The 14,336-nt window shown below is 33.1% G+C and overlaps 1 protein-coding gene across 2 annotated transcripts in view; it reads left to right on the plus strand.

Moving 5' to 3' along the window:
* The first annotated feature begins 309 nt into the window (after nucleotides 1-309).
* Nucleotides 310-14,336, plus strand: part of LOC129807225 (transcription factor hamlet-like) — a 131,124-nt gene continuing 117,097 nt past the window's right edge. Inside the window, exon 1 of one of the 2 annotated variants that reach the window (XM_055856344.1) lies at nucleotides 310-1,381. In XM_055856344.1, coding sequence (XP_055712319.1) covers nucleotides 1,345-1,381 — 37 coding nt within the window. In that variant the 5' untranslated portion in view covers nucleotides 310-1,344. The remainder of the gene's footprint in view (nucleotides 1,382-14,336) is intronic. The other variant, XM_055856343.1, reaches the window with a different exon arrangement.

Consider the following 14,336-nt stretch of genomic DNA (forward strand, 5'->3'; position numbering starts at 1 on the left):
ATGCTTTTCAACTGACTTTTAATTTTCTTAAGGTTTCAATACTTATAGAAGGCTACAAGTACTTTACAAGTGCACCCCTATATTTAAAATGGTCCTAAGGGTAACTACAACCGAATGAAGTGTTATAAGAACAGGGTTTAAGAATGTTTAGTTCTATAATGTCTTAGTTAGTGAATAGTATAAGGCGACACGGAGAAGTAATGCTTCTGTGGCAGAGCCATGTGGAAAGTCAAAACTTCATCGCCTCGATGGGTGATTTATCAATTTCCCCGCTAAGTGCAGTTGGGTGGATGGGCGCTTGGAAAGTTTAGAGACTGCTGAAGCAGAAAGCAGAAGAGTGTCCACTTGCGGTGCGCGCTTTTGGCGGAAAGCGCGTGATTTCAGTGGGGGTGCAGTTGTGGTCGGAAAATCCTCGCCGTGACACAAACTCGCGCCCAATATAGGGAATGTCAGTTGACTGTAGCTCGTGGTGTGCAAAGTGTGTTTAGTTTCAAGTAAACGTGCGGCCCCCTGAGTACCCAAAATAGGGCAAATCTTCCTTGGGTCAGAAGATACCCTTCCCTATCAAACCACAAAGTACATCGTGGTTGTGTCGTGACGCGACTGTAGTGGGGACAATTTATATCAATTTTTATTCTGCCGCCCACCCTCGCCTCTCGCGTTTTTTTTTATTATTATTGCTTATGTTGTAAAAAAGAAAACATGTTATAAGGAAAAGACGGAAAAGCGTGTGAGCGAGAGAAAGAGTGAAAAGGTGGAAAAAAAAAGAACCAAGGAGAAAATAAGCTTTTGGGTGAGAGAGTCTCACTGACTAATACCACAACCAAATAATTCCATATCACATCACCGTGTGCGCTTTTATCCCACAGAAAGGTGGGAGACGACGTCCAAAGTGGTAGGAAGATTCATTCGTTCGTGAAGTATCTGTGCGTGTTTTTTTTTTTTACTAGTTACTCTTATGCTACCCTGCAAACGGGGGAGCATAATCCGGATCCATCCATTGTCTCAGGATCTCAACAGCAGGTGAAGTTATTGCGCAGAATTACCGGGAAAATGACGCAAAATTTGAAGTGAAAGGCTCATAGCCCTATGTAGCCCTGTATAGGGGCTGATACCTGAAAGATTTTGACGGATAATCCGGATGTGAAGTGTGATGCTAAAGCAATGATTGATTTTAATACATTATCAGGATATCGGCCGAATTTTTCCAAACCAGAAAACACATATAGATAACACCCATATTAAAGGATATACACGAAAAACATGTTCGACTAAAGTGTTGCCAGATTGGAAGAACTCTGTAAGGTGTTGAAACATTTTTCTTTCTGCAGTTGCTGTGATAAAATGCGATCAAAATCCATTGCTCGAAGATTCACTCAAGGTAAGTTCAAAATTGAATTCAAGTGCACCACAAGCCCATGGTAGCTCTGTACAAGTGTCCTTCCTGTTGGCATCTTTTTCTCCAATTCCGATGCCGACGGTATATTCAATTTCTAACACATCCTGCCTTTTATTCCGCTGTGTCATCATTGTGTTCTAGAGAGGACACGAGTATGATCACAAAATTAAAAAACCCTTGGATTCATCTTTTTTTTTTGCACCCAAACATCTTCCTCTTTTCAATTGAAGATTTGTCTTCAAATTTCTCATATTGTCTCTCTCCATTGTTGGTCCACGGAATGGCAATAAAAAGTGTGCATTCGACAAGATGCGGTCTCTTCTGGGGAGATAAGATATTCCATTTCCTCTGTCATGGGACCCCGAAAACAAGTGAATGGCAGAGATAATATTTGATTGTTCCTTCTCTTTTTTTATCCCAACTGCAGTTTCTGCCCTCTTTCTTGCTCCTTCTTCACCTTTTCAATGAACAGGATATGTTTTGAGATAATTTTGGCACAACAGATTACATCCCGCTGATCTAACCTCAAAATGTCCAATAAGGACAGGAAGATTCGAATTTTAATGTGAAGGATATAAACTGTGTTATATGATTTTGCAGAGTGCTCGAAATTCAGTGAAACAAATATTGTCTATGAGTTTGATATTAAGATTGACAGCCAGATTCTCTGATTCTTATCTCCCAGAATCTCCAAGAAAATCCAGTTTAATAAAAGCGCCATCTACCATTTTTTTTTAAATTTTATTTTGCTAATTCTTTAAATAAGGTCAAGAAATTGATAGTGAATCTATGTCTAATTATATTTTTTTATCTCGCTTTTTTAGACTTAAAATAGATTTCGTTCGTCAGAAATAATTATTTTATCTTGTAGAATGTGAGGAAAAGTGTAATTTTATATTTAACCCAAGTTATACATACAAATCCTTTAATAAATAATTTAACAAATTACATACAAAAACTTTTAATTGAAATAATTAAATTGAAGTAAATAGGTTTCAATTAGGAAAATCAAAGTTTTTATTCAATTTTCTGTTTCTATTTTAGAACAGAACTATTAAAAATAAACAGGCGAATCGAAAACTAGGGAATAGCAGAACTTAAAAGTTTATAGTCACTAAAGTTTTCCGCAAAAATTGAAATGAAAATTTTACGAGTGTTTTTTTCTTGGTTTGCCTTTTATATTGGATATTATAGAATTTTTTTAAAAACTGGCTGCTAAAATTATTTTCAGATTTATTACACTTTTTAGCTAAATATTCTGTCAATAATTGATTTCGGAATTAGGTCTGAACGATCCCTGCACTGAAAAAAAGAGGGTGCGATTAACGTTTTTTCTTCAGAACTTTAACACTTTTTAGGTATAAAAATATATCAACATTTTTTAATGTTAATTATACATCTTTTCAAGAGTAAAAATAACATGAAAAAGGGTAACTTTAAACCCTAATACACCTAAAAAGGGTAATATTTACACCGATTTTGGATCTACATATACTGCAGGGTAAAATTAACATTTCCGGAGAGTTATTTTAACTTTTTCGGATTTCTCTCAGTGTGAAGAACCCTTTAGATAGCTTGTTCAAAAAACTCTCATCATCTTTCTTTTGTGGTCATCTCTTTTAGGCCCTTATGAACTAGTCTTTATAAATTTCCTATGAATTTATGAAAGTCTCTTTTATAAAAATAATTAATAGGATAGCTAAGCGCCATATTGGTTGGCCACTTATCTCAGACTACCCCAAAACTGAAGTGAAGACAGTTTATCAGTTTCGGCGATAATAAAAAAACACAAATATGGATATAAAACAGATTCCGGAGTCCACTTACGTAGGCCTCATTTTCTACAGAAACATTACATCGGATACAAAAATTTGCACGTGACTGCTCAGATGGAACTTTCATCTATTTCTTTTCACCGTTTGTAGAAGATATCATGCGGGTAAAAAGTTAATTTTATGCTATTTTTCTGTGACACTTGAAAAAAAAATTTTGCACTGCATTCTGACAGTCAATTAAGTGCTTGATTAGGTTTGATTCCCTCATAATCATAGGTATTGTAATCCTCGGATTTTCTCACAATTTGTAAATGTATCGTCAACCGTTAGCAGTACAGTAATATACCCCTTGATATCCTATATTATATATAAAACGTATCCAAAAGCATAAATTATCACAACGGATTTTTCAATGATGTTTAAAATAGTGTTTATAAGATGAAGGTGAAAAGTAGGGGAATATTGAAGGTCAAATTAATGACGCGAATGTTGACTTATAAGGTTTCCTCGGAGGTAATAACAAGCTACTTCTAATCGTTTGGCCCCTAAACTCTAAAGTAATTCTGGAAAATTTGTTTACATGAGAGAAATCCGAAAAAGTTAAAATAACATTCCGGAAATGTTAATTTTACCCTGAAGTATTGATCCAAAATCGGTGTAAATATTACCCTTTTTAGATGTATTATGGGTTAAAGTTACCATTTTCCATGTTAATTTCCCCTTTGAAAAGATGTAAAATTAACATTAAAAAATGTTGAATTATTTTTGCACCTTAAAAGTTCTGAAGAAAAAAAGTTAATCGCACCTTTTCTTTTCTCAGTGTAGAAAAGTGATCCCTAACACTGTAAAAATACATCAACATTTTTAATGTTAATTTTACACCTTTTTAATGATAAATTTTACATGAAAAAGTGTAACTTTAACCCTTAATACACCTAAGAAGCGTATAATTTACACCGATTTCGGATCAATAATGCAAGGTAAAATTAACATTTCCGGAATGTTATTTTAATTTTTTTTGGATTTCTCTCACAGTGAAGGGAGGGAAGATGATACTGATCTCTCGGTGGATTTCGAGCTATTGAAATTGCTCAAAATTGCTTTTAATAAGTGTAAAAATACATTTAAAAACTCCCATTGTAGACCTAGTCACATGCAATTCTAACTCAATTGCGCGCAATTTGTCACACAGCGACTTCACTTCAAGCAATTCTAGTGGAAGATTGAACAAAAAAAATCAATGTCTGCAAGGTTCTGTCATGTGAAAAATCACGCTATAGCAGCATTAACAATTAAAAAGCGTCATTTTCTTTAAAATATTAATAAATTATTTATTCATATCTTGAGTGGTGGGCGCGAAAGGCTCCCATATACACTTTTTTTCCAAGAACCTTGCTGTTCTACTTTCATTATGCATTCCTCTCTCGCTCTTCTTATGTAAATTAAGTAAATCGATCATGTTGCCCAGCTCTTTGCCTCCTTGGCCACTTCATCGTTTTTAATTGCAATTTTGCCCATATCGCAAAATCTGTTACACGCATTGTGAGATTAAGTAACTTCTTATCGTTCCTGACATTGGAGAACTTCCGATCCGACATGTCTTAATGACTCGAGACACAATCAATGGACATTCTATTGAGATTTGTTTGTACTAATCAATTCTGATGGGCGCCAGATAAATCCCAAAAATTCGCTGAGATAAGTTAATGTCGCATCTTTTGATTTGTTTAGACTTGTTTCGATTTGATCGGCCTATTTCAAACTGGTTCTCATTTTAGATTGAGATGATCATTAACAATTGATTGATCGTCTTTTGTGGTGAATGGTGCAGTTTAAACAATTATTCTGGGAATTTCAAAGTTTCAAAGTGTCCATTGATAAGATAAGTGGAAGGATTATTCCCTATTGCAGTATATCCTTATGATATTCCGCACTATAACCTGCTTCAAAGATTAGTGTTTAAGTGTATGTGTTTTCCACCCTTAAACAAAATCTTCGTCATTGAATTCTCTACCATTTTCCCTATAATTCCATCATAATAGCAATAAAAGAAGAAAAATAGTGCACGAGAATTGTTAAAGTGTTCTCCCTACGTATTTGCATAGAAAATCATAGGCCTGAACTTGTAGTTTAAAAAAAAAAGTGAACATTTCAACGCTATAAACATTGAAATTGGTTTAGAGGGTGAGGCCCCAACCTCGGCAAAAAAAAATATAGGAGCACATGGTAAGTTGGAGAAGGTGAAATGTGTGCAAATGAAATGACTAAAAGAGAAGGCAAGCTCACGATGTAAATTTTCTTCTTTGGGTGACCAACCACGAGTGGAGAGTTTGAGTTGTGAAAGAGCTTCAATAGATTTCATTTGATGATAACAAGTTGACAACGGTTTGCATGACAAAGGAAACACATGCAAACTTTTCCGACCCTCACCGCCCCCACACCTCACAACTTCATTTCTTTCTTTATGCAGATCACGAGACATCACCAGAAGGAATGTAAATTACAAAAGACAGATCCTTTTTGCCAAAGTAACAATTCTCCAGGATCATAAACTGTTATCAAGAAAAAAAAGAACTGTATGAGCTTTTAGAGCTTTTACCCAGATAGCCCCAAATAATCGTAATATACTTACATGAGACGACTTAAAAGCTAAAATATATATAACAGAAAATTGACCACTTGGCAATAAGGGGGTGTTGAATTAAAGAAAATTCTTCGTGTTCAAATGTATAAAATGCTAATCGGTCTTGTTGCAATGCCCACACGAATAGAGAATGATTGGGTTGCATGGAATTTCTTAAGTATTGTACCAGAGTTGGAATTCTTATAGATTTCTAAAGGACAGGGGTGTATAACTTTTAGAACACTAAAGACTTTCTTGAACAGAATTCTATATTATTTGAATTATAAGCAAGAGGACTTAGGCTAATCGCATAAAGGACTTCTAATCAATGATCCTAATTCCTCAGTGTACGGGAGTTTGGAATAAATTATTATTTATATTTATATTTATTTTGATGTAGGGGGAGGTGGGGCTATTTGAGCTGGGTGGCTACATTGTTATACAATTTTTTGCCTATTCTTAAATAAAGCTAGGCCATACAAGTATTTTATTTAGATTCACAATTGTTTTGTCTATCCAAATTACACAATGTTAAAACCCAGTTTCCTTTAGAAATATGCGAAAAAACCGTATAACAATGTAGCCCCACTGCTCAAAGTAGCCCCACCTCCCACTACTCGGTTATTTCTGTCATTTTGTACATTGTTAATTTTACAAATTTACTATACAGACAATATTTTGTGAAAAATATCCATTCAGACGACGCTTCAATCATTTGCATCGGGCGGAACTCGAACTCAGAACTGTCCAAGGACCGAACGCTCTTACCAATTGCACCGCGGATCCCCCAATTTGGAATAAATCTTCACTGCCAAATTATACAGTCTAAATCGATCGCTCAGAAAAAGAAACGAATAACTCGCTGTAGGAAAATTTTACAGGAGAGCGATTTGAAGCTGAGATTTTACATATGTAGAGTATACACTAAGAAAAAACCTAAAAAAGTTAAAACAACTCTATGGCAGAGTTGAACTAACTCTACGAATATCGATGTAATTGTTACTCTTTTTCGTTGTACTTTTTAGTAAATAGAGTTGAAACAACTCTTCATGCGAGTTGAATTAATTCGTCGTATATCGATGTAATTATTACTCTTTTTCGAAGTAAAATTTCATCTCGACTGAAGTATATGCTTATGTGTTTTCGTTTTAAGAATATACTTCAGTCAAGAAAATTTTCGTGTGACAAAGTTCATAAGGAACATCAACTAGAAATATGCTTGGCAGTGTTTCATTAAGACATGTGCGGGCATCATACGTGATATTTCGCTCTAAAATATAGGGAACTTGAGATCAAAAAATATTAATAAAAAAATTATAAAATAAAAAAAATAAAAAATAAAAAAACATAAAATTGCAAAATCTTTACATTTTGGGATTTGAAAGAGTAATTTTAACTCCAAAAAAGATTTTTTTTCACTCTTGGAACAAGTTATTTTAACTCTTAAAACGAGTTATTTTCAGTCTTAAAAAGAGTTATTTACACTCTTTTGTCATGTAAATTTTAAGAAAAAAAGTTAAAACAACTCTTCCGAATAATACACCTAAATAGAAGTAAAATCAACTCTAAAATATAGTTAATCGAAAATCACAACGAAAAAGAGTCAATTCAACATCGATTCGAGTAAGTTTTACTCGATTATTTTTCTGAGTGTAGGATTTTTAAGATTCAAAATCTCTATAACTTTTGAAAATAAATATCTTTCAAGTATAATAATTACAGGAAAGGTAGGGGGCATAAAGAAGTATCGAAAAAGCGAATAAAACGATTTTTGTAAAAAATCGAGTTGTTCGACTTATATTCTGAATTATCGAAATACTCTCGAAGATCAACTTGAGTTTTTTGGTCCTCAGCTCCTAATTTACGCGTTTGCCGCCGTCTTAACATCGGTAAATAACCTCCGATATCAAACAGTGATAACGTTTGTACACTGGCTGGGTAAGCGTTCGTAGTATATTCCTCTAAGTCATTATTTAGTGATGTATTTTGGTAGAATACTTATTAAAATTCTTAGGAAAGGTTTGTCTTTTAAACAAAAAGTGAGTAACTGAAGACTAGAGAATGATATACTGAACCGTTTAGTCTTCAGATATGAAAAACGAATACAGCTCAGTTTTTTACAAAACTTCATTCTTGAAAAATTACACGTTTTTTTTTGCTGTCACACGGTTTTTCCGCCTGTTCGTCTGTTTGTCCGTCTAGGCGATACCACCAAAACCATGTTTTTTTTTCAGAAATACTGGAAAACGCGCTTTGGATATGTTTTAGAGGTTATCTAAGCGGGTATTTCGTTTTTATACGAAAATATCCTTGAATCAATATTAACGGTTTTTCAAGGTTAAAGGTTTTTAAGGTAATGGAGAGCGTATTTCTCAACCGAATGGAATCATATTTGGGCTCGGTGGAAATGTCTTGGAGTGTCTGACAAGCCTGAACTTATTCTATTCGCTTTTTTTGTTAGGGGTCCATCTGGCAGATGATTGCCCCGTAATCCATTCGGTTATGAACAGGTAATAAAACGCTATTATACGGTAGTGAACTTGTTCATAACCAACAACTAATTTTTATCCGAAATTATACTATATTACGGCTAAGTTATTTTAAGTGATGTTTTGAGTGAATTATACACCGGTTAAAATCAATTGTGAACTGGTAAACTTAAAAAAAAATTTGCCCTGTAGGAAAACTCTATGAAATATTTGAATTCGTGATCACTACCATTTTCATCATGAATTGAACCAATAAAGATAACTTTAATTATATTGGTAAATGGTTTAAATGAATTAAAGTACTTTTTGAGGGATAGTATCTAAGTGCCGAGTTCAAACACCTTGTAAAACCTGGGACTCTTCCTTGGAAGGCTTTACTACACTTTAACTTTGCACTTGTCCTTTATCAACATTGTGAAAATGATTGTCACACACTTTAACACTCTTATTTCTTTTTTAAACATTGCAACAAATTCAATTTAGGTCAATACAATTTTAATGGATAAGATACACATGAGAAAAAAGGGATGATAATTTTGATTTCATAAAAATTTCCTGAACTAAAAGGTTTACAGAAAGCTTAAATAATCAAATTAGGTCAGTAAATAAATACAATTTGGTCTGTAAAATATCAATTTAGGTCAAACAATAAAACAATTCTGGTGAATAAATAACAATTTAGGTCAGTAAAAATTTGAGGTCATTGCGTCGGTCAATTTGGTAAATAAAAAATCAAAATTAGTTATTGAAACTGATAAAATAGTAAAATTGTTAATTCAAATATTAATGTTCGTTTTTTAGGTGTATACTTTGGTCCCCTTCGCTTATCCAATCCAATTTTGGATAGACAATATACCAAATTTGGGCGTTGGTGATATCAAATTTGGTCAGTGTAAAACTCAATTTTTGGTCAATAAAAAAATCAGTTTTGTTATGGTAAAAAATGGATCTTTCAAGTGAATAAATCATTTACAGATCAAAATAGAAAGCTTCAGTAACCAATTTCAATTTCCTGATCAAAATCTACTTCTTACTCAGACCAAAATTCACTTCTACTTACAACGAGGAAATTGATAAATTCGGTTGACATGTATTGTCCCTAAATCTAAAATATTTGCCCATAATTCCAGTATATTTTGGTACAGTGTGCTCCAAGTACATAGTAGAAATTAATTTGATTCTTGTTAAAGAAGAAAGAGTAAAAAATGGCTTTAATTAAGTTGCTGGCCATTTGCCAACTCAACTGTGCTGGAAATTTTCAGGAATATTATTGACGACTTTAGGCAATCTTCATCCATTTTAATTAAACCATTATCATTTTAATTATTGGAGCTTATGAGGAGATTTACTTTTGCTGGTATAATTTTCTTGAGAAAAGTTGTTTGTTGCATCTGTCACTCAATTAGTAAATTTCTGCTCTAAATTCTCATTCTCACACCCTCTTTTACTTACTTTATGGTGACATTCTTGTGCTTTTCTTGCAGACTTTAACTCACATGGCATATTTTTATCACGCTCAGCTTTCTCAACAATTCACCAATCATTGAGTTTGAAATTTTAATTATCTCAATTGGAAATTTTCATTATTTTAATTTCTCTCTAAATGATAAAATTTATGTGGATCTTAATGACAGCATCAGCTCTCACAAGCGAAAGACATTTTTCAGTATTTGTCGAGGGGTTAACAATTACGGAGATTCAGTGTATAATTAAATATTATGCTGTGTCTTTCCGACAATATTATTAAATTTAATAATTTGAAAAGCCATCAGTATTAGGGGAGAATAGGGTAGAATTAGCCAGCAAATGACATTTTTCATTGCGTATAATTCGTACAACAAATTTTTGTATCGGTCTGATAAATATTTCATTGAATAGGAAGGCAAATATTTTTTTTCGAATAAAATGGTTTCCTCAATATTCCGTCTAAAGAAAACTCTAACATGCTATTGTCTGATTGCTATTGTCGGTTTCCCCTATATCGATATTTATCAATGTTATGAAATTTATTGATATTTTAAATAATTTATAGAGGAATGTAGGGCATTTTCCGTAGTTGATCTGTTTTTTCTGACACTGAATAGTAATTTTAGTCTTTTATCAGTATTTGAAAACGTTTATCTTAGAATATAATTGCCCATATTAGAAAAAGCTGGATTGTCATATTGATCCCACTTCTGAAGTATGCCACTCTAATTTTTGCACTTCTGATTCAACTATGGTCCAGACAGGGGTAAATTCAGCCAGCAAATGAAGCTTTACCTTTGCAAATAACTTGTGAAAATTTCATAAAGTCAGTCTAATTTTATAAGTGAGACTAGGATATTGATAGTATAGTTCCATATAGTTTCTAATACCGTATAGTTCAAAACTCTACTCCCTGAACTGTTCTAGAAAGGTATATACAGTGGTGGAGATAAGTAGAAATTCACCGTATAATCCTTAAAGAATCTCAACAAAAAAGAAGTCTCAAAATAAATTCATAAGTAGATCATAATGCCCTTTCATTCCAACACTAAAAATCGGCATTTTGATTTTTTACAATTATTTTTAGAATTATAATAGAATTTTGTTTTTTATCCGGAAATAAGTATAATTTCACTCAATAAATTTAGCGCTAGGCTACTTATTTTTGACCAATTTAAGGTTAATATCTTTTAATAATTTTATTTTTTAACTTTAATTTATTAAACTTAAGCATTTTATAAGCATTTATTAAGCATTTTATAAACTTTCACATTAATTTTTACCGAAATATCATGTGGAAAATGTTTAATGAACAAAAATTAAGAAAAATTAAAGTCTTGAAGGCGATGAATCTTAGGAATTAAGGAAACACCTAGGTCCTATCTGATAATTTGTCAATATATTCGCCAAATATGGCTCTTAAGATATTCCAAGGGTCGAAAGTCTTCTGTTGTTAGAAATCAAAAAAATTCTTGCCTCTTACAGTGTTGCTTTTCAGTGAAAAAATGACATTTCTGCCAAAAATTTGATTGTAAGACGATGCTTGTTGCTCAGTTTGGTTATTTAATTATGGTTTGCCCTAAAATCGTATTCGTAAGTAACTGTGGGTTATCGTAACATGAAAACTAAAAATCGTCAGAATAAAGACGTTTAACAGTTCGATCAGCATAAGATGTTTGGCTCTATTTTAGTGGTTCAAAGTTAGTTTTATGGATGAAAATGAATGATAGGTCTAGCTTTTATTTTGTTTTTTGTATGAAAACTAACTTTGAATCACTAAGATTGAGCCAAACATATTATGTTGATCGAACTGTTAGAGTGATTAGATCGAATTTTAGAGTGCGATCAGATGAGATTGTTACATAGGAGTTACAGTTAGTCCCGGGATTATGCACATTTTCGGGACCGAAAAAAACCCGTGAAATGATATTACGCATCGAGAAAATTTGCATGCCCACTGGTAAAAATAAAAGGGTCAAATTGATTCAACTGGTAAAAATGAAAGGATCAACGAGGATCCTTTGAAAGTGTCCCTGTTTTGACACTTATTTACCTCCGGAACAAGCGAACAGAAACAGTGATAAAGTCATCTTTGATGTTCGCTCAGATGAAAGAAATATGATATCAGTAATAAGTTCGTGATAAAACATAATCTAACGTGAAAAATTTGCATATAAAATTTTAAGAGACACTAGTTATCCTTTCAAAGGTTCAAATAAGATCCATCCTTTTGAAAAGGATGGAGTATAATCTAATTTGATCCTTTAATTTTTACCAGTGCCCATAGGAGTTTTCTTTTGAATAAATCGGCCGTAGAACGAAGTGTGCGTGGCCAGAATTCTTCAATAAATGGTAAGAATATTTTAAAAAAAATTACCTTAATAAAAGAAATTAAAGTTTTATTCAGAAAAAGGATCACAGTGTTATAAAATTTCCCGCTTCGCAACATAGTAGGGTAAAGTGATATAATTTGGAATTAGTGTTACAATTTGGACAATTCGCCGGTACAAGTTGGACATGGCTTTTTTCTTGATAAATACAGTACAAAATTTGTTTTTAAGCACAAGCAACCAAATTATAAAACTAAAGCATTAAAAATATACAAATAAAAATGAAATACTAAATTTATCAAGACAAAAAGCCCTGTCCAAATTGTACCATTGTCCAACTTGTACCACTTTACCTTATACATTCAGGCGTATTTCAAAAATGATTTCATAAATTGACTTCCAATGGTAGGCAAACTTGTATAATTGTATGTGCATAATTCCGTCAGTTGCATTACCTCGATATGCAAAATGCCGGGACAGAGTGTATTGACCCAGAGCTGAAGCTTTTTATCGCTAGAAATACCGAATTATCCCAGAAAAAGAACCATGTCTCCAGCATCCCTGTTCTTGTCCCTCGGTGCCCGGGATCAGGAATATTAGGGACAGAACGACTGATTAAATATCTGTCCTTTACTAAGAAAAGCCATTTATTTTCTAAGCTCAAACGAATTCATTTATTAAAGTCAATACCTGTGAGTATTCTCTGGGATGTACAAAATTCTGTAACAATTCCTTGGCTCTTTGAAATAATGCCTCAAAGTCAAAACATGAAAAAGTGTCCCAATCTTCCCCGGTCTCCCCTACATTATTAGCTTAAAATTGACGAAACAATGCTGATTTCGATTTTAATAAAAGCGATTAGTGTCAATATTTCTCTGAAACCGATAATTAATGGAACTATTTAGTTAATTCTGTATACTTTATATTGAAATATCAATCGGCAAATCGTCGCCGAATAATTTCGAAAATGAAAAAGTGCCAATTAAACAAATAAAAGGTAAAGTTGTTAGAGTATCAAGAATAATAATCTGAAACCTGATTTATTTTATAGAGTTAATAAATAAATAGACTTACAAGTTGTTAACCCCTTGGCTTAGATGTAATGTTTGAATTTTCCTTAACAGGGCATTATCTGCAAGTTGTCTCATTGATTTAGCAATATGAGGAATTAAATTTGTTATCAGGTGGGTTGTTTGAAGTGAGAACCTGTCGATAACTATCAGAGATCTTTGGTATTACCACGCCTCACGTAGTCAGATAGTCTTGCAATAGAATGTTTATTTTTGATGGTGATTACATGAAAATTCCACTCATCACTCGATGTTTTTGTACAACGATAAGCCCCTCTTGGTGGGCACGTTTCTTGCGATCAATTCTCACTTTTTTCCACATGATTGATGGGTCTTAGGATCAATGGGATGAATTGAAACTCCAATTTTTCATGTAATTGTGGCAATTTCGAAAAAAAAAGAGGTGAAATTTCTCAATGGCGCATTTGGGTGGTTTGGAATTGGCCAAAGGGAAAATTTTTATCATGATAAGAGAGGGGGGAAGGGGGTGGTTTGTGGCAGAGTGTTTTTTATTGTATCTACTAATGTCTCCGAATGGCTTGAGGGAAAATAAAAAGAAAGAAAATCACATCGCATGATTTCTGTTCTTCTCCACCAGCTCCTTTTCATTCTATTTATGGCATATATTATCTACATATTTCGTGTCTTGTACAAATAATTAATTTATTCACTTATATTTTCTCTTTATAAAAATATTACTCAAGTGTGTACGATGATGAATATCTTATACAATTGACCCCTCTTGCTCGCATAACGCAAATGAAGTACATGAAGTAATCAAGTTGTATGAGAAATGGACATGGGGTGAGTTTAACCCCCTGAAAAATTCACAAGGAGATTTTTTTTATATTCTCATGTTCGCCTTTTTTTTATCCACCAATCCACCTCCATTAATATTGTGGGAGGGAAAAAGTATAAAATAGTGAGAAGAAACTTTGCCTGCTCACTATCTTGATTACCAATCTCTTGGGCTCCGCGTGTCATTATAAAGTTAATTGGGACATCGAAACGGTTTTCTTATATATGTGAAAATTATTGCTATATCATGAATATGACGTGGCTACAACGGGGTAAAAACGCCAATTTTCTTCTAAAACATTACTTATAACATTTAAATTGGCTCGTAAACAAATTTCTCTCAAAACTTTCAAATCTGCGCGAGGGAGATTATTTTCTAAAAGGG

This window comes from Phlebotomus papatasi, chromosome 3 (assembly GCF_024763615.1).
Source record: "Phlebotomus papatasi isolate M1 chromosome 3, Ppap_2.1, whole genome shotgun sequence".
Lineage (NCBI taxonomy): Eukaryota > Metazoa > Arthropoda > Insecta > Diptera > Psychodidae > Phlebotomus > Phlebotomus papatasi.